The sequence below is a fragment of the Mastigoproctus giganteus genome, chromosome 6 (assembly GCF_048544385.1).
Source record: "Mastigoproctus giganteus isolate SK-2022 chromosome 6, ASM4854438v1, whole genome shotgun sequence".
NCBI lineage: Eukaryota > Metazoa > Arthropoda > Arachnida > Uropygi > Thelyphonidae > Mastigoproctus > Mastigoproctus giganteus.
In genome coordinates, this window is record NC_143580.1 from 188,486,050 (window position 1) to 188,513,417 (window position 27,368).

General features: G+C 34.8%; 1 protein-coding gene across 3 annotated transcripts in view; it reads right to left on the reverse strand.

Annotated features, from left to right (window-relative positions):
• Positions 1-1,277: 1,277 nt before the first annotated feature.
• Positions 1,278-27,368, reverse strand: part of Rpt2 (26S proteasome regulatory subunit Rpt2) — a 213,944-nt gene continuing 187,853 nt past the window's right edge. For all 3 annotated transcript variants that reach the window (XM_090376630.1, XM_090376629.1, XM_090376628.1), the window contains exons 10-12: positions 17,569-17,665; positions 2,981-3,190; positions 1,278-1,432 (exon numbers count right to left, since the gene is read on the reverse strand). In XM_090376630.1, the coding sequence (XP_090232756.1) occupies positions 1,298-1,432; positions 2,981-3,190; positions 17,569-17,665 (442 nt within the window). In that variant the 3' untranslated portion in view covers positions 1,278-1,297. The remainder of the gene's footprint in view (positions 1,433-2,980; positions 3,191-17,568; positions 17,666-27,368) is intronic.

Consider the following 27,368-nt stretch of genomic DNA (forward strand, 5'->3'; position numbering starts at 1 on the left):
TGAAGAGAAGATTCTGAAAATGTATTTTTGTTTTTTATATCAGTGAAGGGGAAACACATTTCACCATAATAACGTAAAAATTGACAATTCCAGCTATTGGTATTATCGCAAATGCAATTAGATCGAGTTTACTACCAGTTTATAACACATTCCACTAGCAGAAACGCAACTAGAAGTTGTTTTTATTGTTTTATGGTAGTGACCTCCAGAAATGTGCTTTAGTAAAATGTGAGCTAGTTAGGTGTTAATTATGTGTTGTTTACGGTGTTGTTTATTCAGTTGCTACACCCATGCAGCTTTTTTTTATGTGTATCAAGTGTGCCTCCTCATACTAAAGGCCAAAATAACACTGGCCTCCAGTCTTATGGCCCACCGGGGTTTCCCCGGTAAGGTTTATGGCCAGTCCACCTCTGTCCATAGAGAAAAAAATAAGAAATTCTGAAACGCTTTGAGCAAAATTAAAGAACGTGATATTGCACATGCTACAGGCCTAAATGAGGCAATGCTGAGAATTAGAAAGAATGCAGATAAAATAAAAACTTTCATAGCAAGAACAACTCAAAGTGTAATAAAATCCATTAGGAACACAAAGAATTGGAAGAGACGGAACAGCTGTCATCTGTTTGGATAAAAAATCAAACAAAGAACAAGTTTGCTTACAATAGAAGCAAAAGCATTAGCAATATTTTATTACGATTATTTATTGTGTTTGGTAATGTTTTAAATGTGTGTTAAATCTTGGGTGGTTTGCAACTAACCTTATTTTTCTCATAGGGCCTGTTATTTATATTGCACAAGGGTTTATAGGAACACAACTATCGTGCTATATGGGGACTGACTGTATAACTTTTAGTAGTTCTGGAAGAAATTGGTTATATATTTTCAGAGCTACTTCAAGGGAGCATAGGAACTTCTCTATCAGCAAAGGCTAGTTTATATGTGCTTATGGGATACTTTCTTCTCTTAATGATGATTGGAAGCTAGATCTTAATATTAAGACTGCAGTGATCTGAGTATAGTGAAAAACAATGTGAAGCAGTACTGTTCATCGGTGACACAGTGTTTTCTGAGAGAGAGAATTCTCAATCCAACCAAGAGTCAGCCACTAATATTTTATAATCATATATTAAAAAGAACAGCAAAGAATTCTCTCTTAATTTGGACAAAGAAGCAGGACATGTGGTTGTATTTCATCCTATGCAGATGAAACTTTAAATTATTATATATTTTATTGTAACAAAAAAGGCTACATTTGAAACAAGTAAAAGGCAACCAGGCGCAGGCATATTTAAATTTATTATAAATATAATCCTTCTGGTGTTCCTTCCTTTTTTCTATACAAAACATTCTCCTTTGATTTGCGGAAATCTTCATTTGTAACTTTCATTCTTCGCTCACGAAGAGCCATTAGTCCAGCTTCTGTGCAAATAGCCTGTAAAACAATGATTTAGAATATATGAAGTTTTATAGTGTGAGGTGAGTGTATTTTAAAATAAAAGTTTAGTCATAGTTAAAACTGCACAAAACTTTAAATGTGCTCTTTCAGAAAGTTCACTAACAATGCATGCATTCTTAAAAAACAACAACAAAAAAACCTGCTGTTAATAGAAAGACTGTCCTTGTTAAGTTATGTAATGAAGCAGTCATCTTTTTGCAATTAATCTTGAATACTTACTTACCCTGCTCAAATATAAGTGGATGAAATTTGCACAATCAACATTGTTTACAGATAATGGAAATGCACTTTGTCTAATGCTTAAACAACTGGAGGCCAAAACTCTTATCTGTTGCTAATTGTGCACAAGACTAACACACAATTCTAAAATGTGTAAATTATTGACATCTTGAAATCATATTTTGTATATATACTCATCTTTTCTGAACATAAAAGGTTATGTTACTAAATCAGGAATTTTGGAAACGGTTGAATGTCAAGTATACAGTTTTTTTTTTTTTTTTACAAAAACCCCAAACACGAAAGGTATCAAACCTATAGTACTTAGTACCGTGCATGGGTTGAAGGAGAAGTATGGGGGGGGGGGAGATGCCGGAAACTTTGGTCTAGAGACTAAACATGGGTTTCTCCACTTCAAGCCTCCAATAAGCAAAGTGGTGGTATTTCACCGGTTGATGAAAGTCATCTACCACTATGTTGACAACGTTGCAATAAAATCAGTTCCCACTGTAAAATACTGTGTGAAAGAAGTTGTAACTTGAAGTGGAAACAATCAAAAAATACACAAATGGACTATTGAGTTGGGTAAATCAACTGGACTTGGAATTATAGTGCTCTGATGAACTGTTTTGGAGAGTTCAGCATTCAAAAGTTGGTTCAATTGAATCAATAAGCCTCAAATTTAATCTAGTGGGTGGAGGAGAAAAAGCCAAAAACTTTGCCATCAATGGACTCATGTAAACAATGGAGCTTTTGGATGAAGAACCAAATTCATTGAGTTCTTTTTAAAGTTATTAAAAATGTTACAGCTAACTTCATGGTCACAGGGAAGTAGTGAATGAGAGTGAGAAGGCTAAGTATTCAATCTACTCTAGATTCATTTTGCAAGAGAAATGTTCCCAGGACCATTAATTTTAATATCCACACTGTACATTGCAAGTGGCGGTGCAAGTTATAATTTGCTGGAGCAAAATTATAACAGGCAAGTCTGTTTTTTTTTGTATTCATAATTTTCTTAACCATGAAACTTCTATGAAGCCAATTAATGGTGGATGGATAGCTATATAGCGAGAACCTACTGTATATAAGATTGTTTAAATTGAACTAATATCATCACTATATAACTATTGTGAACATTTAATGGCCTTGTGTTAAGAAAGTAAAGATCTAATAAACCATTATTTTATTAGGATGCTAAAAATTTTCATAACATTTGTTTAATTGAAATGTATATGAAATGGAATAAGGTCACACTTACAAAATTTTAATTAAAAACAGCTTTTAAAACAAAAAAAACAAACTTACTTTAATATCAGCTCCCGAGAGGTCATCTTTTGCCATAACTAAATCATCAATATTTACATCTTCTGCTAGTGTCATTCTGGCTGTATGGATTGTAAATATTCGCCTTTTGGTCTTTTCATCTGGTAGTGGAAATTCAATTTTTCTATCAATACGACCAGGTCTTATAAGGGCAGGATCTAGTGTTTCAATACGATTTGTTGCCATAATTACCTGAAAAAACATTAAAGCCAAAGTTCAACATTTCAGCTGCAAAAAAAAAAACTCAACTGAAATATTTCATCTATCAGTAAATTTCAGATATAGAAAATGTATACTGCAACTGTTTTTTATCATTAATGCATACAACATATCTCTTATTAATTTTATCAGTTTTTGACATCAAATTTGGGAACACAATTTCAGTTGTTTATATTTTCCAACAATAAGGTGTGGGAAAAGTAGTTTCCTTCCATTCTCTTGTCATCAATGACATTGACTGAAAGTGCTTTCTTTGTATGTGTAGTGTAGCAGTTCAGTTTTGCTATAGAACGTTTACAAAATAGGTGGTTGGAACTTTGTTCAAAATGCAAAAAAAAAAATCCACTACTAAACTTAAGAAATTGTGTATCACCAGTCACAGTGAATATTGTACCATGGATGGCAGCATTTGTCTTCAGTGTTGTAATCTTGTTTACAGATAATGTAGTACTAGTATTCACCACATAGTGCAAGGAAGCCACAGGCTTTTGCTACACTGCCAAAAAAAAACAGAACCAAGTAGATAAGAGAAAACAAATTATATGCTTCCCTCTTTACACAGGTAATTATCCAGTTGACCCTTCAAACTGTCAGCCCTCAACTACCTGGGACGGCAACTTGTTCCAGCTATCAATAACACCTCCTGGCTAAAAGAAAACTTCATATAATCTAATGTAAACCTCAAGCCTGGTAAATTGAATTTATAACCCCTAGTTCTGGAATTCTTTATAACGGTGAGAATTCTACCATCATTCATTTTACTAATCCCTCTCAGACCTTTATAAACCTCAATTGCGTCACAGCTAAGGTGCCTGGTTGCCAAGCTCTGTAGCCCACACAGTCTTTCCTCGTACAGTTGTCCTGTCAATTTCACCATTCAAGTTGCCCATCTTTGGACATTTCAAGAAGCTCATTGTCTTTTTTTCAGATGATTTAGCAACTAAGGCCATATTGCTCCAGGAATATACGGTGGTCATTCCCTGACCTTTCCGCATCCTCCGTATTTGGTGGTTACGGGCTCGAACCCCGGTCTAATCAAGAAGCGTGTGCACGCACTGCTGCTCCTGCCCACCTGGCTACTTTTTCAGATGAGGTCTCCATACTTGAACACATTACTACAAATGTGGTTTTACAATTACCTTATACAGTGGGATTATGATCTTCCTATCTGTACAGGATAGCAGTCAATAAGTCACCAATAGGACACCATAGGCTTTCCTGGCTGCCTGTTTACACTTACGAAAACTTCATATCTGCCCATACAGTAACTTCCAGATCTATTTCCTCCTCCTCCACTGTTTTTAATTCAACCCCACCAACTGTATAATTTATTTGTGGGTTGCTATTCCACAAGTGTAAAATCTTGCATTTAGCAGCATTAAAATATAGCTGCCACTGATCATTAATGACTCTGCCAATCTTCACATCAAACCTTCTATCCCTTCATCAATGTCATTTATGAAAATGAGAAACATCAGTGGCCCAAGAACCAATCCTGGAGGGACCTAACTCTTGCAGCTACCCATCTTAGAAGTAATCCCATCCTGTTCAAGCTTAAACAGTAACCTCTCATGAGGAACTAAGTCAAATTATTTGCTAAAATCCAAATAAACTGTCAAAATTTCCCTAATTCCAGCTTGTGAGTAACAGGGTCAAAATTGCCTACTAAGTTTTAATTAGGCATAATTTACCCTTAACAAAGCCATGTTGTGTTCTTCAGAATGCCATATCTATCAATGTCCCTAGATTGCACTCTTAATCATTGCTTCAAAATTTTTCCTACCACTGAAGTTCTTGATTAGACTGAGGTTCGAGCCCGTCGCCACCAAATACGGAGGATGTGGAAAGGTCAGAGAATGACCACCGCATATCGCGGAGTAATATGGCCTTAGTTGCTAATGCTCCTAAAAACCAAATAACAAACAAACAAACCACTGAAGTCACACTAACTAGTTTGTAATTATCAACTTCATTCTTAGAATTGCTTTTATATATTGGCAATACATTGGCCCTTCTCCAATCCAAAGGAATCTCCTGAGTCCATAATTAACCTCAATGCCATATAAGTTAGTGCTACTGTATCATTTTACTACACAGCAATCTAGAGTAGTACATCATTTAAGTATATCTCATCATTGTGAATACCTTCATGAGTTGCCATAATATTGCACTACCTCGAATATGTAACGCTTCACCAATGGAGAAGACTATTGTTATTTATTCTCAGGGAATACCACCACCTAGACAGCACTGTTTCGAAGCTTGTTGGCTTCTCGGTAGGTGGGCAGGTACCCTGGTGTTGCAATGGTGACAACCCAGTTGTGAAGTATAGCTCCACAATGAGAGATGCCTGATGGTGTGCAAAATGATGTCAATTATGTACTACTTTAGTAGGTTGCTGCGTATTAAAATGATGCAATAGCACTAACTTATACGTCTGTAAACTTCCTCGCAACATGAAGCTTTAGCCCTAAAAGGTTTTCAGTCTGTTAACCTCAATTATTCAATACACTCCCTCAAAACTATATGCCACCAATGCCAGGAGAATTACTTGCCTTTATGCTCAAAGGTTTTTCTAATAAACAGTCATCTGTAGTTACAACTTTCACTAATTTCAAATGGCTCAGCTTCATCTGCATAGCCTTTTAAGCATGAAGGGTCTTTCGTCAGTACAGACAGATGCAAAGTACCTGTTTAATTCATCTGCAACATCAGCTGGGTTGTCTACATCTTTAACAACCCAATGCACAAGGGTCCAATCTGAATCACTTTTTTCTGCCTTGTATTCACATACATGAAAAATTCCTTGCCCCCATTCTTTCCTCTCTTAGCCAATGCTTTCTCATACAGCCATGGCCTCCCTGACCTTATTTTGTAGTACTATTACAGATTAACTTTTACCTGTTGTAGGCTTCAGTACTTTTCATAGCTCTGTAACTGTCTCTTGCAATCGTTTTCTGCTCTATTTGCCCAGACAGCTCTGCAGTCATCCACTTCAGCATCCTCCTGCTGCAATATTTTTCTTAAAGGAATATGCGTTCATGGTTTCTGTGATTTTTGCTTTAAAAGTGTTCCATAATTCACAATCCCTCAGCAATCTGCTCAGTCCACAGATGCCATATAGCACCTTAAACTACCTCCACCCCCTTGTTTATTTCAGATTAAAATCTACACGTGCAAAACTAATACAATACCAGATAAGTCCAGCATGCACTTAGTAATCTACTTCCGTTCTAAGATCTATTACAGGAAGCAATAGCTGGCTGAATCCTCAAATGTTAAAGGCTATCTAGTAAGTTGGCATAAGTCACCGTTTTGTGTTCAATTAAGAGGAACTTTATTTGACTGTAAAAATTATTTTTATTTAAAATTTTCTGCTAAAAAATTTAAAAGTAGTAAAATACATAAAATAGGAACTGTTTCTTAAACAGTTCCATCATCACCACTTCTTTCTCGGACGATTTTCCACTACTAGGCTTCGCTGGCTCCAGCCCCTCACTTGTCTCCTCTGAATCGGTTGGTTCACTGTGTCCATTTTTGGTGGTTGACCTTTCACTTCCTTCAGAAACTGAAGAGCAACTTGATATCTTGAGGTCTTTACTCAGAGCAGCATCGTTTCCTGGGGTCAGAGGCCTTGTGTCAGGGTCACAGTGAATACACAAACAAACACAGCTTGGTTTTTTTTGGCCAGGTACCCTAATTACTCAGCATACACATCACAAATCTGCGAGTGTTCAGAAGGACACTAAAGTTCCTTTTCTGGTGAATTTGCCGTTGCAATCTCTTCCAGTTGAAAATTGCACGATCACTTCCTGACGATGGTTCCTGTACTTGAAGGCGATGTCATTGGATTCGTTAATAATGATGAAGTCAATAATATTCTTACTCCTAGTATTTTCTCTTACATGCTGGTACAAATAATAATCATCTAGTTCATTTAGAAAAGTTTTCCCCACTGTGAGTTTCCCTCCCACTTATCCCAAGCAATCTGGGGCAGATTAAAGTCACCCATGATAAGACACTCACGCTTGTGTGCCCATTCCATCTGCATATAAAGACTCTTGTCATTTTCTTCAGAATCTTCTGGTCTGTAGATCATTGCTCCTTTGCTTCCAACTAGATCACACTACCATTTCATAACTTCACACTCTGTAAAAGCTGTTTTTGCTCTCAGGCTTCTTTTGATAAGAAGCATGACCTCTTCACCCCTTCTTATCTTCCCTAAAATACATTATGCATACCATAGTGGAACTCATCATCACCAATTTCTGAGTGGCACCATGTTTCTGTTAGCTATTATATATAGAATTAGTTGTCCTAACCAGGAGTTCAGATTCAGTCATTTTATTGAAAACACTCCTGATATTACTGTAGACACAGTGGAGAATAAGTAATCTATAGTTTACTACCCTGACACACCCTTGAAGTTATTTAGTTTTGTATCCAAACTATAGCTTCCCACTCATATGGAACATTGCTAACCTCAGATTTGCTTATCAACATCAGCTGTTGTGGCAACACAAAAGAATTCTTCAATGAGTGCAAGCATTACTTTGTCCCATACCATTAGATAAATGTGGATATTTACCCTTCTCCCGAACCCTTAGGGTATCCTCAATGATTCTGGCAAAAATCCTTGCACCAACTTTGGTCAAATGAATACCATCTCTACAACATAGATTCCGTCTACCTCCAAATGTGGGCTACGCTGATAAAAATTCTCCCCTAGAGCCTTGCATATTTCCCTCAAGTTTTGCATTAATCCACATAGCTTTCAGCATATAGTCCCTCCTATTGCAAGAGGCAGAACTGCAGCCATGGACACATTCTGACCTAACTCTCAGCATTTTTTGCATAATCCTATATTTCTCCAACAGATGGTCAGGTCATGTATGTTTAATATTGTTAGTCCCCACAGGAATAATAATTATCTTTACCTCCCCTAAAATCCGACAGTAACATCACCAATTGTTGCTTCTGGCACACACACCCTTGTTCTAGACCACCTATCTTTATTACAAAAATGCCAATTTCCCGGACAATAGAATCATCCAATAAAACTAGATCACCTTTGACCAGAGCATTCTGCACTTGACTATTCTTTTCTGGGACATGAATTGGGTGCATCACTTGGCAGGTCAGGAGATACTTGGGTCCCTAACGAGCTCCCAGTTTTTTGGAAAAAGGACAGTCTATGCAGAAAAGTGACTTTTCAGTTGATCTAAGGCACCACCCCCTATTGCCCAAACAGAACACAGAAGTGTTCTGTTTGGGCCATAGGAAGCTAAAACATCTCCTGAAAAAAAGATTGACTCCAAATTATATGTATAATAATCATGCGGATCGTTAAAGTTGGGGAGACTTGGAACAGCATGTTGCACAGGAGTGGCATAGCCATAATAACTGGGCAAGAAAGGTTCTACACATAAAATATAATACATAAATGGGAGCTTACATATGTTCAATTTTTCCTATGTTCTGTTAATATTTTGGAAATAAACAAGGAGTTACCTTTTATTCAGTCTGTAGGATTTCTTCTTTCCCAAGTCTTATACGATTAAATTACAAAATACTTAAAACAAAATTACATAATTAAAATAATTTAAAACTCAATGTATTCCTCACTATTGACACACGGAGGACAGTCCAACACCCCAGGATCATAGCAGTGAACTGCACCACGACTCCAGAACTATTAACCCCCCCCCCCAAATGCAACATCTAGTGAAGGAAGACATTTTGTCATAAACGCAAAATTGGAATACAAATAAAATACAGCAGACTCTCGATTAACCCGGGATGCTTCAAGACTCCAAATAAAAAAAATAAAATTCAAGTAATAAATATAAAGGTATAAACAGATGTTTTTCAAGTCGTAAATAAGTGGCATTATAATTCATCATTGGGAGATTAGTGTACCTATTATCTTGCAACTCCCACTGTCTTCACATTTGCCGCTCATAAAAAAAAAGAAACCAAATGTTTAGTTTGTTTTAGTGCGTTGCATCGATTGTGCTTAGTCAGCACAACAAAAGGCAAAATTTGTTTCCTTATTTATGTCAGGGACGTCGGAATTATTATTATTAATTTTCATTATTTTATTATTTTTTTTTTTTTTCGTTCAGAAAAAGCGAAAATGATGGGCAAATGCAAGAGCTGTTCTTTCAATTAAACAAAAATTTGAAATTTTTGAAAATGGCGCATCTGTTTTTTTGAAACTATTAAATTTAAAATCGATATTGTAAAAAATAATGGGTAACATCATATCGGACACACGAGTAGTATGTATTAAGTTTTTCTGTTTTTTTTTTATCTATCGCCATACTTTTTACATAGGTTGCTGAACATTTTTCGATACAGTAAGTCCCCGACTTACATAGTTTCAGACTTGCTTTATGTGATTTTTATTTTTTTTTATATGGCTGAAAATTTTAGTGAAGGGGACACTATAATTTCACTATAATATATAAAAACCCCCAGAATTCCAGCTATCGGAATTATCGTGAATGCAATAAGATCGAGTTTACAACCCGTTTATAATGAATTGCACTAACAGAAAAGCCCAGTAACCCAGAAAGTGCAAATTGTTACTGTTTTATGGCAGTGACCTCCGAAAATGTGCTTTAGTAAAATGTGAGCTCACATGGAGTGATAATAGTGAGTTTTTGCCTTAACCCTGTGAAGTTCTTTTCAGAAAATTTAATTTTGACTGTTATCGTGGTGCCAACTAAAAGAATAAAGTGACATCAGAACTAGTAAATCTATTAAGAAAAGGAAAGCAATCGAGTTGTATCAGAAAATTAAAATAATAAGGATGTATGAAAATGGCCAAACATTAACAAGTATCGCTGGGAATTCAGATGTGTCAGTGGCAACAGTGAACATGATAATCAAGGAGAAAGACAGAATACGAGAAGCGGTGAAGGGATCGGTACCAATGAAATCAACTATAACAACCAAAGCTACGAATCACATAATATCAGTTTTTACGGTATGATAACATGCGTTTTTTCTTCCTTTTATGTTTTCTTTTCTTATGTGCTACTCTGGCTACTTCACCGCCATCCCCAGATAAAGTTTTTGATTGAACTAATTAAAAATATATAACTATTTTTCTTCATTCTTCTGAGGATATGTGGTTTTTGTAATTTTGACATAGGGATATAGTAGCAATATTTGATTAGTCATTCCCGAGTTACATAAGAACTGGAAATTATCTCTTACGTATGTCTGGGACTTGCTCTATTTTTGGATTAACCAGGAAATTGATTATCCGGGAATTTTTTTTAACCATCTATCCAAGAAAATCGAGTCTACTGTGCTATCAAAATAAGATAAAAGTACGATAAAACCATGCAATTAAAACTTCCTCACTGGAATACAAATAAAATGTGATAAAACAAAGAAATTAAAGGATTCCTCCCTTAGGCTGGGTTTAAAAAGGATCAGCAATTTCATCGGGAATGCTGGCTACATTCAGGGAATCCTTTAATTTCTTTGTTTTATCGCATTTTAATAGTATTTTATTTGTATTCCAGTGAGGAATTTTTAATTGCATGGTTTTATCGTACTTTTATCTTATTTTAATAGTATTTTATTTGTATTCCAATTTTGCGTTTATGACAAAATGTCTTCCTTCACTAGAGATCGCACAGGGGGGGTAATATTTCTGGGGTCTGGTTCACCGCTGTGATCCTGGCGTATTGGACTCTCTGTGTGTCAACAGTGAGGAATACATTGAGTTTTAAATTATTTTAATTATGTAATTTTGTTTTAAGTATTATTTCGTAATTTATTCGTATAAGGAGATTTGGGAAAGAAGAAATCCTACGGACTGAATAACTTTGTTTATTTCCAAAAAAATAAAATATAATGAATACATATACAGTCAGTCCTCGTATAACACGTGTTTACACTACATGAATTCGATCATACACGATTTATAAATAGGGGAACAATATCTTATGTAACACGTACCAAATTCGCTTATGCACGATTCGCCTTTGTGTTTACAAGAAATGGCAGTCAAATGAGGAATCACCCCAACTGAAGCAACACAATAAGAACGAAGAGAAGATTCTGAAAATGTATTTGTGTTTTATATCAGTGAAGGGGAAACGTTTCACCATAATAACGTAAAAACCAACACAATTCCATATATCGGTATAATCGCAAATGCAATTAGATCGAGTTTATTACCAGTTTATAACAGATTCCACTAGTAGAAACGCAACTGGAAATTGTTTTATGGTAGTAAACCCCTAGAAATGTGCTTTAGTAAAATGTGAGGTATTAATAGTGTATCTCTGGCTTTATGGTGTTATTTATTCAGTTGCTATATGCGCGCAGCTTTGTTTATGTGTGTATCAAGCGTGCCTCCTCATTTTGTAATTGTGCTTTATGGTAGTAAGCCCTAGAAATGTGCTTTAGTAAAATGTGAGTTATTAATAGTGTATCTCTGGCTTTACGGTGGTATCTGCAGTGTCCTGGTGAAGACACTGCAGATTCAGAGAGAAAAAGAAAAGCAATATTGATAAACAGAGGGCGACTGGGTCAAAAATTCTTACCCGGGAAAATTTATAGTGGCCTCATACTACGATTTATGGCCAAAATCACACCGGCTTCCGGCCTACCGGGGTTTCCCCTTTAAGGCTTATGACCAGTCCGCTTCTGTCGATAGAGAAAAAAATATGAAATTCTTTGAGCGAAATGAAAGACCATGTGATATTGCACATGCTACAGACCTAAATGAGGCAACGCTGAGACTTACAAAGAATGCAGAGAAAATAAAACAACTTTCGTAGCAGGAACAACTCAAAGTGTAATTAAAATCCATTAGATTAAGACACAAAGAATTGGAAGAGATGGAGCGGCTGTCATCTGTTTGGATAGAAAATCAAACAAAAAACAAGTCTGCTTACGACAGAAGCAAAAGCATTAGCAATATTTTATTACGTAATAAAATACTTACATATTTTATTACGACTATTACGTAATTATTTATTGTGTTAGGTAATGTTTTGGTTACAAATGGGTGGTCGGCACCTAACCCTATTTTCCCCATAGGGCCTGTTGTTTATATTGCACGAGGGTTTCTAGGAACACAACTATCGTGCTATACGAGGACTGACTGTATCTGCTGTTTGGCAGGCATCCAAATGCACTTTTCTCCAGTATCTTGCTGGATTTTGCAAATAATGTCATCATAAATAACATTAAGGTAATTCTTTTGGAACATTTTTATGCTTCAGTGATCATATAGCATACAAATATTTTTTCAAAAATCACTTGAAAAGGGGCTTAAATTATAGGAAGGATATTACTGATTTACCAGACTTTGTTTTGATATGAAAATCCACTCTCGCAGAGATATGTAGAGGCAAATGAAAGTAAAACTCGAAAGGCAAGCATGGTGACATCTGGATATGACTACATAGCACACCAGAACCGAGTCAGCAATTTTTCATAAAACAAATTACGTGCTGAGGAATTGTTTTGCAGAACCAAGAATTCATCCTGTACTTCACGGGGAATGCTGGATTCAGGGAAGCAGAGAATGGATTTTGTACCAGGGCAGCAGCTTCTTCTGTAAGCTCAGAGATGTACCACTGAAATTCCTTTTCAAGGTGTCCAGTAATCTCCTCCTTCAGATTCTCATCCAGTTCACCTTCAGATTCCTCTAACACAGAGTTTTTCAAACAGGGCAATGTTTCCAAGATTTACTTTCTGACACCAGTTTTGCAGCTGAGATACAGATGCCTGAAGATTGTCTTGAAATTGGATAATGTGTGTTTCCTTTCCCTGAAGTTTCAGGTTCAGTTTATTTAGCCGGTCTAAAATGCCTGCTAAGTAAACAACTCTTTTCTTCCAAGTTTCATCATTAAAGTACGCCACAAGGTCATGTTTCCCTTGCACCTTCCAGGAACAACTTGAGTTCATCTTCCATTTCAAAGACAAGACTGAAAACATTTCCTTTCGACAATCAGCATACAGCAGCGTAGAAAAGAACCTCGTGATCAGAATTCATGTATTTACAGAGTTCTTTAAACAGACGGGTGTTGAGGGCTCCAGCACTGATGTAATTCACAATTTTGATTAGAGAATCAAGTACCTCTTGCAGAAGAGCTGGAAGTCTTACTGGTAAGAGCATATCGGTGAATCATGCATTTGTTAATTATCAAAACACGTAAGGATTATGCCCTGTGCATTTAATTTCCCAAATACATTACCACCACACCCTTTTGGCATCTCTCATAATATGGATATAACTTCGCAACTGTGATGGCTTGTTGTATTATCTGGGTACCTGCCCGCCCACTGATGATTAAGACGCACAGCTTCGAAACGATCGTCTGGGTGGTGGTACTGCTGAAAATAAATAACAGCAGTCTTCTCTACTAGACAAGCATTATTTATTTGAAGTAATGCAATAGTAGCTATCTCGTTGTGAAGGCAACCACATTATGAGATGCAATTAAAACGATGCCCTCTACGCTACATACGTAGTTTAAATATATGGGTTAACTATGGTGTATTTACACCGATACTATATAGTTAATTATCAAAACCCATAAGGATTATGCCCTGTGCATTTAATTTTCCAAATTTATTTGTAATAAAGTAATATCAGTTCCAAAAGAATACAATTTACGTCGCCATTACGAACCAAATCATAAAGAAAAATTTGAAATGTTGGAAGGCAAATTGAGGATAAGAAAAGTTTCTGAAATCTGGCTTACAACTACAACAAAATTTTTTTACTGAAGCAAATAAATCCAGTGAAGCAACAGTTCACGCAAGTTTTGCTCTCGCGCACATCATTGCAAAAAGATCAAAACCATTTACTGACGGCAAATTCCTTAAAGATTGATTAAGTCTGCTGAACTTCTTTGTCCTGACAAACAACAATTATTTAAAAATATTAGTTTTTCAGCCAACACGGTAGCGGAACGCATTAATGAAATCGCTAGTGATTTACGATGTCAGTTAAAAGAAAAAAGTATAGATTGTGCAGCATTCTCAATAGCAGTTGATGAGAGTACTGACATCACAGATATAGCACAACTTGCCGTTTTCGTACGAGATGTTACTGGTGAATTTAAAGTAATTGAAGAATTATTGGAAATAATTCCTATGAAAGGGAAAAACCGGTGCACAGGATATTTTTTCTGAAATAAAAACTATAATATATAAATTAAGTTGGGATAAAATGGTTGGATTTGCAAGTGATGGTGCAGCTGCTATGGTTGGTAAACAAACATGGTGTAGCGGTAAAATTAAGAAATATAGTGAAAGAAGAAAAATTTTTGCACTATACATTGCATTATTCATCACGAAGCACTTTGTGCCAATAGTTTGCAGATGGATAATGTTATGGAAACAGTAACGTAACTGAAACAGTAAACTTTATCCGTGGACGAGCTCTGAATCATCGAGAATTTGTTGCATTGCTTGAATAAATTGAAAGTGAGAGCGGAGAAATGATTTATTATAACGAGGTTAGGTGGTTAAGTTGAGGAGCTGTATTAAAACGTTTTTTTTGATTTAATAAATGAAATCAAAATTTTCATGACACAAAAAAATAAAACCATCGGCAAGCTACATAATGATACGTGGATAACAGATTTAGCATTTCTTGTTGACTTAACCGGCTATTTAGATATTCTCAATAAAGAGCTGCAAGGAAAGAATACACTTATCACTGACATGTATGTTTGCATTAAAGCTTTTAAAGTTAAATTACAATTATGGGAAACACAACTGGAATCAAAAAATTTCTTACATTTCCAACATCTTAAATCTTGTCCTATTATTTCAAATGAAATCTCAAGGATATGCAAGAAAAATAGCATTATTACGACAAGAATTTGAAGAAAGATTTAAAATTTTTTATCATTTGGAGTCCGATTTTACATTATTTTCATTACCATTAAAAACGAACATGAATAACGCACCAGAAAATCTACAAATGGAGTTAATTAATTTAAAGTGTGATATAAATCTTATTCAAAGATTTGAAGATACAGATTTGATTAACTTTTATTCGTACTTGTCAAAAGATAAATACTCTGTTACGAATTTTTGCAATAAGAATAATCGCTTTGTTTGGGAGTACATTTATACGTGAACAGTTTTTCTGGCAGTTGAAAATTAATAAGTCTAAGAAAAGAACCTGATTGACCGATGAGCATCAGCAATTCGTGATGGAGATAGTTTCTAGTAATTTTTTTCCCAAGGCTACAAACTTTATCAGAATTGAAACACCATCAAGTGTCAAGCTGTAGTAAGAAATAAAGAAGTTTATAATTATTTACACACAAACATGTATTTTTTCTGTATGTGTCGAAGAAAAATTTAATAAACAAAAGAAAGAGAATAGGTTGAGAAAGAGAATTTCCAAACTTATTATAAACTTACACGCAACACACACACATGCGTACACCAGGTTATAAAGGGGTGGTATCCCTTTTTACCATACTTTCCCCTAATGTATGGGTAAGTACGGTGCAATATATATTCACTCTCGTTTTGTTAAAAAAGAATTCCGGCCCATCAGCTGCTTTCAGATCGTGCATTCGGCCCGCATGCAATTTGAGTTTGAGACCACTGATCTAACTGATTTTGTTAAACTTTGTGTTGTTCCTGCTATGAAAGTTGCTTTTATTTTTTCTGCATTCTTTCTAATTGTTCTCACCATTCCCTCATTTAGGCCTGCAGCACGCACAATATTGCATGTTCTTTCATTCCGGTCAAAGTGTTTCGCAATTTCATTTTCTCTCGAAGTATTTTCACCAAAACGTTTCCTTTTCACACTTTTTTCAAGTATTTTACTCATTTTTTTGAGAATAGAGCACAATTATAAAATGAACAAAAATGAGGAGGCAAGCTTGATATTAATAAACGCACAGCGAACAAGTAGTAGCAACTGAATAACCGACACAGAGCCCATGTAGAAACTGAATAAACAATGCAGTAAAAGCAGAAACACACTATTCTCACCTATTACATGCTTACGTTTTACTAAAGCACATTTCTGGAGGTCACTACCATAAAACAATAAAAACAATTTGCAGTTTCCGATTTATTGGTGGTTCCTGCTAGTGGAGTCTGTTATAAATAGGTGGCAAAAGTCAATCTAAATTACATTTGTGATAATACCGATAGCTGGAATTCTGTGGATTTTTATGTTATTATGTTAAATGTGTTTCCCCTTCCACGAAATCATAAAAACAAATAAATTTTCAGGGAATTTTCTCTTGATTCCTACAGTGTTGTGTTCAGCTGGGGTGATTCCGCTGCATTCGACTACCATTTCTTGTAAACACAAAGGCAAATCGTGCATAAGCGAATTACCGTATTTCCCCATGTATAAGACGCACTAAAAACTGGGTGCGTCTTATACAGTGGTTGTAGATTTTTTTTTTACTTGCATTTCCCGCTTGTTGTCTTTGCAGTCATTGTTTCGCACTTGTTACCGGTATATTAGGTTACGTTTTGCCACGTTCTGCCCAGAAATAGCTCAGAAAAGATTTTTGCACAGTGCTGAATTCAAGTTAAAAGTGATCCAGTTTGCAAAAGTGAATGGAAATTGTGCTGCTGAACATAAGTTACAGGTGGGCTCTTATGCAAACCTGCCCTATTGGTGCTTGATCAGTTCAGGGCACACATAACAAAAAACACAAAGAAGATTGCTGCAGAGCAAAAAACAAAACTTGCCGTCATACCTGGAGGCTAGACATCCCAGCTCCAACCACTTGATGTCAGCATTAACAAACCCTTCAAAGCTGCCATGAGAAATGAATGGAACCAATGGATAAAGTCTTCTCAAACCAGCAGGAAGAGTGAAGAAACCAACTATAGGAGAAGTTTGTATTTGGGTGAAAAGATCCTGGGATAAAATATGGAGATTGAGATCGCTGTCAAGTCATTTAAGAAGTGTGGCATTTCAAATGCCATAGATGGAACTGAGGACGAGGCAATATATGAAGACAGTGATTCGTCATCAGACACAGATGAGGACAAGCTAATGGATGGGAGTTTTGACAGTGATGAGGAGTTGTATGAATTTTAGGATGAATAGAACTTGAGTTCAATAACTTTATGTAATACATTTTTTTTTCAAATTCCGGGCCCCAAAATTAAGGTGCATCTTATACTTGGGGAAATACGGTACGTTCGTGTTATATGCGACATTGTTCCCCTATTTATAAATAGTGTATGATCGAATTTGTGTAGTGTAAACACATGTTATAGGAGGACTGACTGTATTTACCTTGATTTGTATGAATTATAAAACATAAATGAAATCATATATATTATAAATGAGCAATAAATGTAGATGGGATACTAACTTTTACATCACCTCGAGAATCAAATCCATCAAGTTGATTCAAAAGTTCCAACATTGTTCTCTGTATCTCACGCTCTCCACCCGAATTAGAATCATACCTTAAAGTGTACAAAAAATTAAAATATTAGCAACAAATGGTATATAAACTCTCTATTCGTTTTGATCCCAAAGTATCTATTGATATTTTATACAGTGAATACTAATATGCACAAATAAATGGCAGTGTTCTTCATAAAGTTGTGCATTTTTTTTTTATGGAATTGAATTCTTTTAAGAGAGGGATGGCAAATATCCAACATGTTCTACAGGTCAATCACAAAGCATATTATGGTTGATTGTGATGCACAGAAATAAAATTAATTCAAAAAAAAAAAAAAAAACACAAATGCAATGCCATAAATCTGATTAATTACTTGTCTGATTTAGTTTATTTCAAATGTTTATCTACCTAACAGATGGTTGTTAATAACAATTATCATGTTTGTATAATCAACATTCATATATCCTGTTGTGGGCCGAGCTTTTGCATGTGCATAAATATGTCTTTCTGGAATTAAAACCTTTATTCAACCACCCACAGTTATTCCAAATTGCATATTCAGCATGAGTGCACTGAACAGTTTTGTTTTTCCCAAAGCCCACATCAAAAAACACCTGCTTCCTTATCTAAAAAACTTTACTATTTACAATGTCTCTCTGAAATAAACAGACAACCACAAAAGTTAAAATGCATTAATAATGGATATTTCATTTCTAATTCACTTGAAATTAGCATTAGTAGAGACATTGATGCAAGAAAACAAGCTTATACAGCATCAGCCAAAAAAAAAAAAAAAAAAAAAAAAACACTACCCATTTCACCCAACCATTCGCTCCAAAACTTAGTCTATTTCTTCCTTGAATTTATTTAATCAACTCCTGTGACTAAAGGCAAAAAAAATGTATATTTACAAAAAATTGCTTAAATAATGTGATCTTAATATAACTTATAGTAGTGCACATATTTTTTCTTAAAAGTTAATAATTTAATGCCTGAGTAAGGTATATCAGGCATTCATTTAACAGACGTAAATTCCCCTTAAGAATACTTTTGGTATTGCCATTAATCCCAATTTGTCTTGTTCACACATAAATCCGCTTTAAGTAGATTCTGATTCTTCAGTTTTATTTATGTTCAACTGTGTGTGTGCATCCAACTTAGAAATTAATTCTTACCTCTGTACTTATAGGAAAATACCACTTTCTTTCTTTCTTTCTTCACCTCTTCCAATATCCATTACATGAAAAATTTTCATTCAAAATATCAGTGGCAAATATTCTTTTTTTTTTTTTTTTGCTCAGATCCACTGAAGTATATAACTTTCCAACCATTCTGGTTAAACTTCATTTAAAGCAAGAAAAATCTTAAAACACTGGACTAATCAAGGGTAGAAACCAGAACCTATTTTACTTTTTCTGAATCATCAATATTTTCTTTATATTGATAAACAAATATTTTCAGGGATGATCCACTATATAATGTTAATTTGACTTAAGTTAAAAAACCATAATACCCCTATTTATTATATTTTTATATGTGTTCTGTCTCAAAGATAGCAGAACTACTAACAACAGTGACTAAAATGATGAAACATTCTGAAGGCACTGGTTGGAGAGTGTAGACAACTATAAAGAAAGTATTTTAAAAATAAAGCTTAACAGTTAGCCAAAATTAATTTTGTTAACATATTGGATTAATAATACATCAGCACAAAGTTGGAACAAAAGAAAATTAAGTATAACTACATAATATTATTTTAAAGCTTCATAAATTTGCTGCCACCCAAATTACTTAACATTTTTCAAGTCTCTTGCATATGTGGCATGGCACCGAGTTGGAGTTTGACTTCCAGAAATTCAGGATTACAAAGTGAAGCAAGTTATAACTGTAGAAACTCATTTATACCATGCTGAAAAATAAATTTTTCATAATTTATTTCAAGTATTGTATCTGTAAATATGAGTGGGATCTTATTTAGTTTATTTTCTGGATCATTTTTATGCTACTTCAATACTTACATACAGTAAAAAAAAAGTAATAATACATATTTGTTCTGTGATCTTAAATTGGGGAATACTTAGTGGTATTCCGGGGCCTACTAAAGGTTGAGAAACGCTGATCAAACACCTGCACATTTTGAAATGCCATGTATTACTTCTGCAAACCTCTTAAAAGGAAGATTGTTGCTTGATATATTGTTGTGGGCACTTAAAGTGTAAAATTAATTTGAACGAACTGTAGTTTTAATTAAAAAAAATAAAAAACATAGTCAAGATTTAGAATACCTAGTGGATTAAATGAAGGCAAGCTGTTGAAAAGAACAAGCTGTGTGCAGTTGGCTTTCTGTGTTACCCAATTTTCAGTGTTTATAACACCAATATTATTAGTATTACTTACTTTCCTCCCCTTTTAAACTGCATTAACTACACTAGACAAAAATTTTAATTTTTTTTAAAAGACATACTGAAATTTTATTAATTTAATGAATGACCAATTTCATATATCATACAATAATACATATGCTATCTTAAAACAAGTCTTTTTTAAAATACTGTACATAATTAAATATATAATACACTGGATGATCTGCAAGATTTCTTTTCTCCTTTTTCTTGGTCAGGTTACTGTTTCAAATCTGATGTCAACATTTGCTCAGATCATGTTAGTGAAATTATTCTTGTAGTGATGAAATCCTTTATTCCACACGCCAAGCATTTATTAATCAGTCCAAACTAGGTCTTGAACAGGCAAGACTATAAAACTTGCTTCTTGTCCAAATGGTAGTTGAGCATTCTGGTCTCTTGCCAAAGCTATTGGCTGAAACTTTTGCCCATCTCTGTTCCCAGTTCTGTCAAGACCAGATGGTTCTATTGCCATTTCAGCCAAAGATAAAGCTGACTTGCTAGCATCCTACTTTTCTTCTAACTCATGTATTGATGATCTTGGTAAACCACCTCCTACCATTCCCAGTATATTCCATTCAATACCCCCTGTGATCTTTCATCAAAAGGATGTCAGTAGAATTTAAGTCAACAAAGTGCCAGGTCCTGATAGTGTTTCTCCACTTGTTCTGTGTCACCTTTTTTCACCTTCTTATTCTACAGGTACTTTTTCTTTTGCTTGGAAATTGCATCTGGCCAGTTCCTAAAAAGGGTGACAAATCCCTACATCCAATTATCATCCACTGCACTTATTTCTACTCTTTCAAAAGTAATGGAGAAATCTATTAACCATCAAATCTTAAACTATCTAGAAACCTTCCATGTGGTCAATGATTGCCAGTACGAATTCCATCAGTGTCAATCTGTTGGTGATATACTGACTTAAATTAAAAATTTCAAAGGTTACCTCTATATTTCTTCGTAGGAATGCCTTTCTCACAAACTCTCGTTTATACACAAATCAGATTAAAATAATTAAAAATATACTACATTAAAATCTGCTAAATGCATTCAATTCTCCAAGCTACTGAATGTTCAGACTTCCCCGGAATCACATTAGTCCCCAACTGACCCCAGATCCATCCAACACACCTCACAACCTTAAGAAATTGAATACATTGTGTCAAAGTTTTTTAAAAATTAAACATCGTTAAAAATCACGAATGTATAAATATACGGTAATATACTTTTAATTATTTTAATCCAATTTGCATATAAACAAGGAGAGTTTGGAAGAAAAGCATTCCTATGAAGAAAAATAGAGGTAATTCTTGTGAAAATTTTAATCAAATTTAGCCATAGAACATAATGAGCCTTGATTGCTCTTGGTATTACATTATCCATCTAGGGACAAATTCAGTAGAAAGGTTTGGTGAAACTCAAACAGTTGCACTTGACATTTCAAAGGCTTTTGAAATAGTGCCTGGAATAAAAGTCTTCTAAATAAGGAAATCTTATGGTTTGGCAACTGTTTTTTGTAATTGGGTATCCAGTTTTTTTCTGATTGTTCACTGTGGGTGATGGTAGCTCTCTTCTAACTTCTCCACTAATGAAAGTGTTCCCCAGGGTTCAGTTATTTCTCCTACTCTTTTCCTATTGTATATTAATGACCTTCCACTGACTGTAAATCCTATTCACAGTTCTGCTGATGATAGCACATTGCATTCCACCTTCCAATTTGAGAAACCTTGCCCTGCTTAAATAGCTTCAACTTCTTGAATGTCCACTACCCATTCTTTAAATGCTGATCCTCAGGTAATTCTCCAGTGAAGCAAAGATAACTAAGTTGATTTCAATCATTCTAAAACTCAATCCTGTCTTATATCTTACAATTTCTCTCTCTCTCTCAGATTTCTAGACAAGATCACATATCTCTATTAGGAATTACCCTCAACTTCTAATCTGTCTTGGCACAAACACGTCACAGATATTGCTTCCTCTATATCTAAAAAAAACTGGGTTTGCTTTCACTCTCAGCATTACTTTTCTTCCAAACAGCTACTCACTTTGTAAAAATCAGAAATCCAACCTACCACAGAACATTACCCCCATCTGGGGCAGTGCTCCAAAAATCTCTCTCAGGCTTCTAGATTCCATTCAAACGAGAGCACTTGGGTTAATTAATGACCCATCTCTAACAAACTCCACTCTGTTTCATAGATGTTTTGTTTCTGCTGCATGCCTTTTCTATAGACTCTTTCATGGGCACTCTTCTGCTGAACTGACTTCTGTAATTCCCCCCCCCCTCTCTCTCTCTCTGTCTCTCTCTCTTCCAAACCAGTTCAAACACATGCCAAAATCAGTTAGCATCCTTTTACTACCCAACTCTAAACTCACACAACCAATTTTTCTTCTTCCTCATGTATTCTTTTAACTTCTGTTTTCAAGAACAACTTCCCTTCATATGTATTTCCTGAAAATTATAATCTACAGAATTTCTGTAGATTATAATTTTGATGTGAACAAGTATCTTCTTTCATCTTCCCAACCTATGCAAGTTCTAAGTATTACAGGTTTTAATACCTCTTGGCTTGGTGTTTTCATAATGGAGGAGGGAGACGACATACATTCTATTTTCTTAAAAATCTTTGCCACTCAGAGGTTTTCTTTCAGTCCATTTTACTTTTCCTTTTAAGAAACCATCAATAATTTCCCATCATGGCAGTATCCCAGTGACCTTGGTTCCACTTTTCTATTTAGATTATGTCCTGATGAAAGTGTTCCTCTTGTTTATCACTTATATCTCCCAAATTTTGAGGAAAAAAACAAAATTAATTTTTAAAAGACATTTTGGCAGCCCATTTCTTTATAACATTGCAGAAAAGTTAGTACCAGTGATTCATAATTATCTTCTTTCAAGAAATTCATTCACAACTGCTTTAAATGATTGCCAAGCTGCTAGTTCAGTATCCTATAGCTTAGTTTCAAATACATCATCTTTGAGAGATTTCTTTATTTGGCATCCATTGAAAATTCCTTTAGGTAGCAGAATCCACCTCCTTCATTAGCCAGACCCTTAACAAAATTCTTCATTAATTCAAACTTTATATTTAAGGGCAAAAGAGTAACATTTTTTAGTTCAACCACTGGAACATAATTCTTATTATTTCTCTTTTTTCCACTGCTGCACAAGATATTTTTGTTACATGACTGTCCTACAAACATAGAAAACAACAGTATTTTGCAAAACCTGTAGACCAATCCAATTTACCTTAAGATCACCACAGAAATTCCAAGCAGTCATGGTACTTTATTACACTCAGGAACTTGGACATACTTTCATATCTTTCTTCAAGCCAACAGCATGAAGTATAGGATATGATGGAATGTATTTTCATTGTGGAGCAAAACTGATTTTTAAACTTTATTTTGAGGCATCAAAACTGTTTAATGCCCAGTTCATTCAGAAAGCCACTAATATCTTTACAGAAACAGTATTCCCATAACAAAATTTTTTGTGACCTTTTTGATACTCTGTAATTTTAGTTCCTACTTCAAGTAACTTCCACACTGTTGTAACCTAGAACCAAAGGGTTCTGCTTGCTCTTTAAATAAGTTTAAATCATAAACTAAGTCATTCAACTCTTCTTGCTTAAATATGTGTGGGCATTATCATTTTTTGGTTGGTAGTCCAAATATATTGAAGTGAACAGTTGAGTAAAGTCTGCAACACAAGAAAGAACCCTTGCTATATTCATCACTGCTTCCTTTATCCCATGATTTTGGGGGAGATCTGATATCGGCAGATCTTCATTATGTGAACAGGCCTTATTGCAAATGATGTGTTAGAATATTTGATGCTATGCTTGCTTTTTCAGGATACTGCTATTCCTGCATTACAAAAAGATCAGCAGTGTCCAGAAAAAGCATGAGAACCATGTTGATAATTGCTGTTTCTGCATTACAAAAAGATCAGCAATCTTCAACATGGTTCTCACCACAGCATGGAGCAGCAAAAGATGTACTTTTAATTTTCCCAGTTAGTCATGTCCTCAGATTTTGGTACAGGTAATATACAGCACATATGTGGAGCCTAAAATTTGCTCTGATCATCAACTTGAAACCAAAGTACAAAGTATATGTATGTTTAATAATCCTATAGGTTTTCTTTCTATGAGTTTTTCTTGTAAACTGTCTGCACATTGTCAGAGTGATTCTGACACTTCCTTTGCTTTTGCTTAAACATTTTAACAATATGCCAATGGAAATACAGAAGAAACAAAAAATATGTAATAGATATGCAGATAAGCTGTACACTTATTCTCATAACTGTCTTTTTGTTACTGAAAGAGAGAGGTGTGGGAGCACAGACAGGTTCAACGTGTTAATCCTCCACAACATTACTCCATCTGAGAGCACATGCAAACATTTTAAAAAAAAACAGAAAGTGTCACATCTACTTGCCTAAATTGTAATAATATATATTATGGGTAAACACAAAACTTTGTATAGGTAGAAATTGTGACATGATAGGAAATGTTATGAATTATTTTTGAAATCTATGCATAAAAATTGATAGTGGAGATAAAAATCATGTTGGCCAGTGTTAGACTGTTTAATGACCTTTAGTTCCAACTTTGAAAATCTTGCATGTGAGAATAAAAGAAAATCACATAGCAAAATTTAAAAACCTTTGACTTTGGATCTTGGAATACAAGTTAAATGTATTAGTCAACATTTAGAAAGATAACTAAGCAGTAATTTTTTTTATTAAAGAAAAAAAAAAAAAAACAGTTATAACTTTGCACCTCCTTATTTTTTATGAAATTATCCTTTAATTGTCTGAAAAACAAAATTAGTTAAAGGGTCTTATTGGCATGCAAACATTGTGAAGTAGGCAGTCAAAGTGCTGGTGCATAGGTCGTCAATATTTTGTCATAGATCATCAATATTTTGCTGACCTATGACCACTTTTTACACCATAACATTCATGTATTAGTGGATACTGCAATAAGCTGGCATGAATAAATTAATTACTCATATCAACCTTTACCAAAAACCATCTACTTAGAAAACTCTCCATGAATGCCACCTCCCATGATTCCCAGAGTTAACACCAATTGATTTTGATTATAGAGGTAAATCAACATTTATACCATTTGGAAAGATGTTGCATCAATTCCAAGAGGTACATTACTTTCTGCCACAAGAAAGGTAATGCCATACCTAAATTTAGTTACTGGAATGTGTAGGGGATACACAGTAGTTGCTGTTGTGAATTTGTTAAGAAACATATGCCAATTCATGGATCAGCATCCTGTTCTGATGAGAGTGGAACTAAAAGTTTTGATTCATTAAAATTTCCCATAACTTGTAGTGTATTGAGGTTGATTTACACATAACATACAATGTACATATCATACTCAGTATTTCACCTTTTTCAGATATGCACTACTTTTGTACTTTAGCCCCAGACCACAAAAAATATTGAATTATATAATATATTAATAAGTATTGTATTTAAATATATTTAAATATGATGATATTTAGTTATACTTAACATGTGTAGTTGTACTACATATTTTAAGTAAGAGTTATAGATATGCCTGCATTTCCCATCACTGTTAATACAATTGTTGCCTACCACAAGAGCATCTCTGTTTTATTGTCAAGTCCCTGGGGCATAGATTGGGAAACAATGCTATATGCAAGGGTACCCTGATTTTAACATTGTCCAATATATTTTCAATGCATACACATACTCAATACAGTGCAGGCAGTGTGCAGCTAATGTCTGTACTGTACTGAAAGAAACAACTTTTTTTTCTGAATCAACCTTTGTTGTGAAACAATTCTCTCTCTGATTCTCATAATCAACCATTATTTTTTATTTTATTTTATTTTTTTTTTTGTTGTTGTTGTTAGAATTTTGGTATTTCTTTATGTGTACAGTCAGTCCTTGTATAACACGTGTTTACACTATGTGAATTTGATCATACACAATTTATAAATAGGGGTACGATATCATATATAACATGAACCGAATTTGCTTATGCATGATTCGCCTTTGTGTTTACAAGAAATGGCAGTCAAATGCGGAATCACCCCAACTGAACGCAACACGATAGCAATGAAGAGAAGATTCTGAAAATGTATTTATGTTTTTTTATATCAGTGAAGGGGAAATGCTTTTCGCCATAATAACGTAAAAACCCACACAATTCCAGCTATCGGTATTATTGCAAATGCAATTAGATAGAGTTTACTACCAGCTTATAACAGATTCCGCTAGCAGAAACGCAGCTGGAAATAGTTTTTATTGTTTTACGGTAGTAACCCCCAGAAATGTGTTTTAGTAAAATGTGAGCTAGTGAGGTGTTAGTGTGTCTCTGCCTTTATGGTGTTGTTTACTCAGTTGCTACATACGCGCAGCTTTGTTTATGTGTATCAAGCATGCCTCCTCATTTTGTAATTGTGCTTTATTCCCTAAAAATGAGTAAAATACTTAAAAGGTGTCAAAAGAAAGCACCCTGGTGAAGACACTACAGATGCAGAGAGAAAAAGAAAAGCAATATCGATAAATAGAGGCAGACTGGGTCAAAAATTCTTATCCGGGAAAATTTGTAGCGGCCTCATACTAGCGTTTATGGCCAAAATCACACCGGCCTCCATCCTCTTCTGGCCTCCGGCCCACTGGGGTATTCCCGGTAAGGCTTATGGCCAGTCTGCCTCTGTTGATAGAGAAAAAATATGAAATTTTGAAACACTTTGAGCGAAATTAAGACCATGTGATATTGCACGTGCTACTGGCCTAAATGAGGCAATGCCGAGAATTAGAAATTATGCAGAGAAAATAAAAACAACTTTCATAGCAGGAACAACTCAAAGTGTAATTAAAAGCCATTAGATCAAGACACAAAGAATTGGAAGAGATGGAACGGCTGTCATCTGTTTGGATAGAAAATCAAACAAAAAAAACAAGTTTGCTTATGATAGAAGCAAAAGCATTAGCAATATTTTCTTATGTAATAGTCGTAGTAAAATACATAAGTATTTTATTACGATTATTTATTGTTTGGTAACGTTTTGGTTACAAATGTGTGTTCGATCTTGGGTGGTCGGCACCTAACCCTGTTTTTCCCATAGGGCCTGTTATTTATATTGCACGATTTTGCATTGCACGGCGGTTTCTAGGAAAACAACTATTGTGCTATACGAGAACTGACGTATTGTCTTTTTCTCTTTTAAACACAGAGATAACACACAAAGAATGGTTGTGCCTGTGGGAGTAACAACATTTAAAATGACCAGAAAATGCTTCGATATCTTGGCTTGTTTTTTCTGGATAATATTCTGATTTTGAAAATACTGCATGTAATT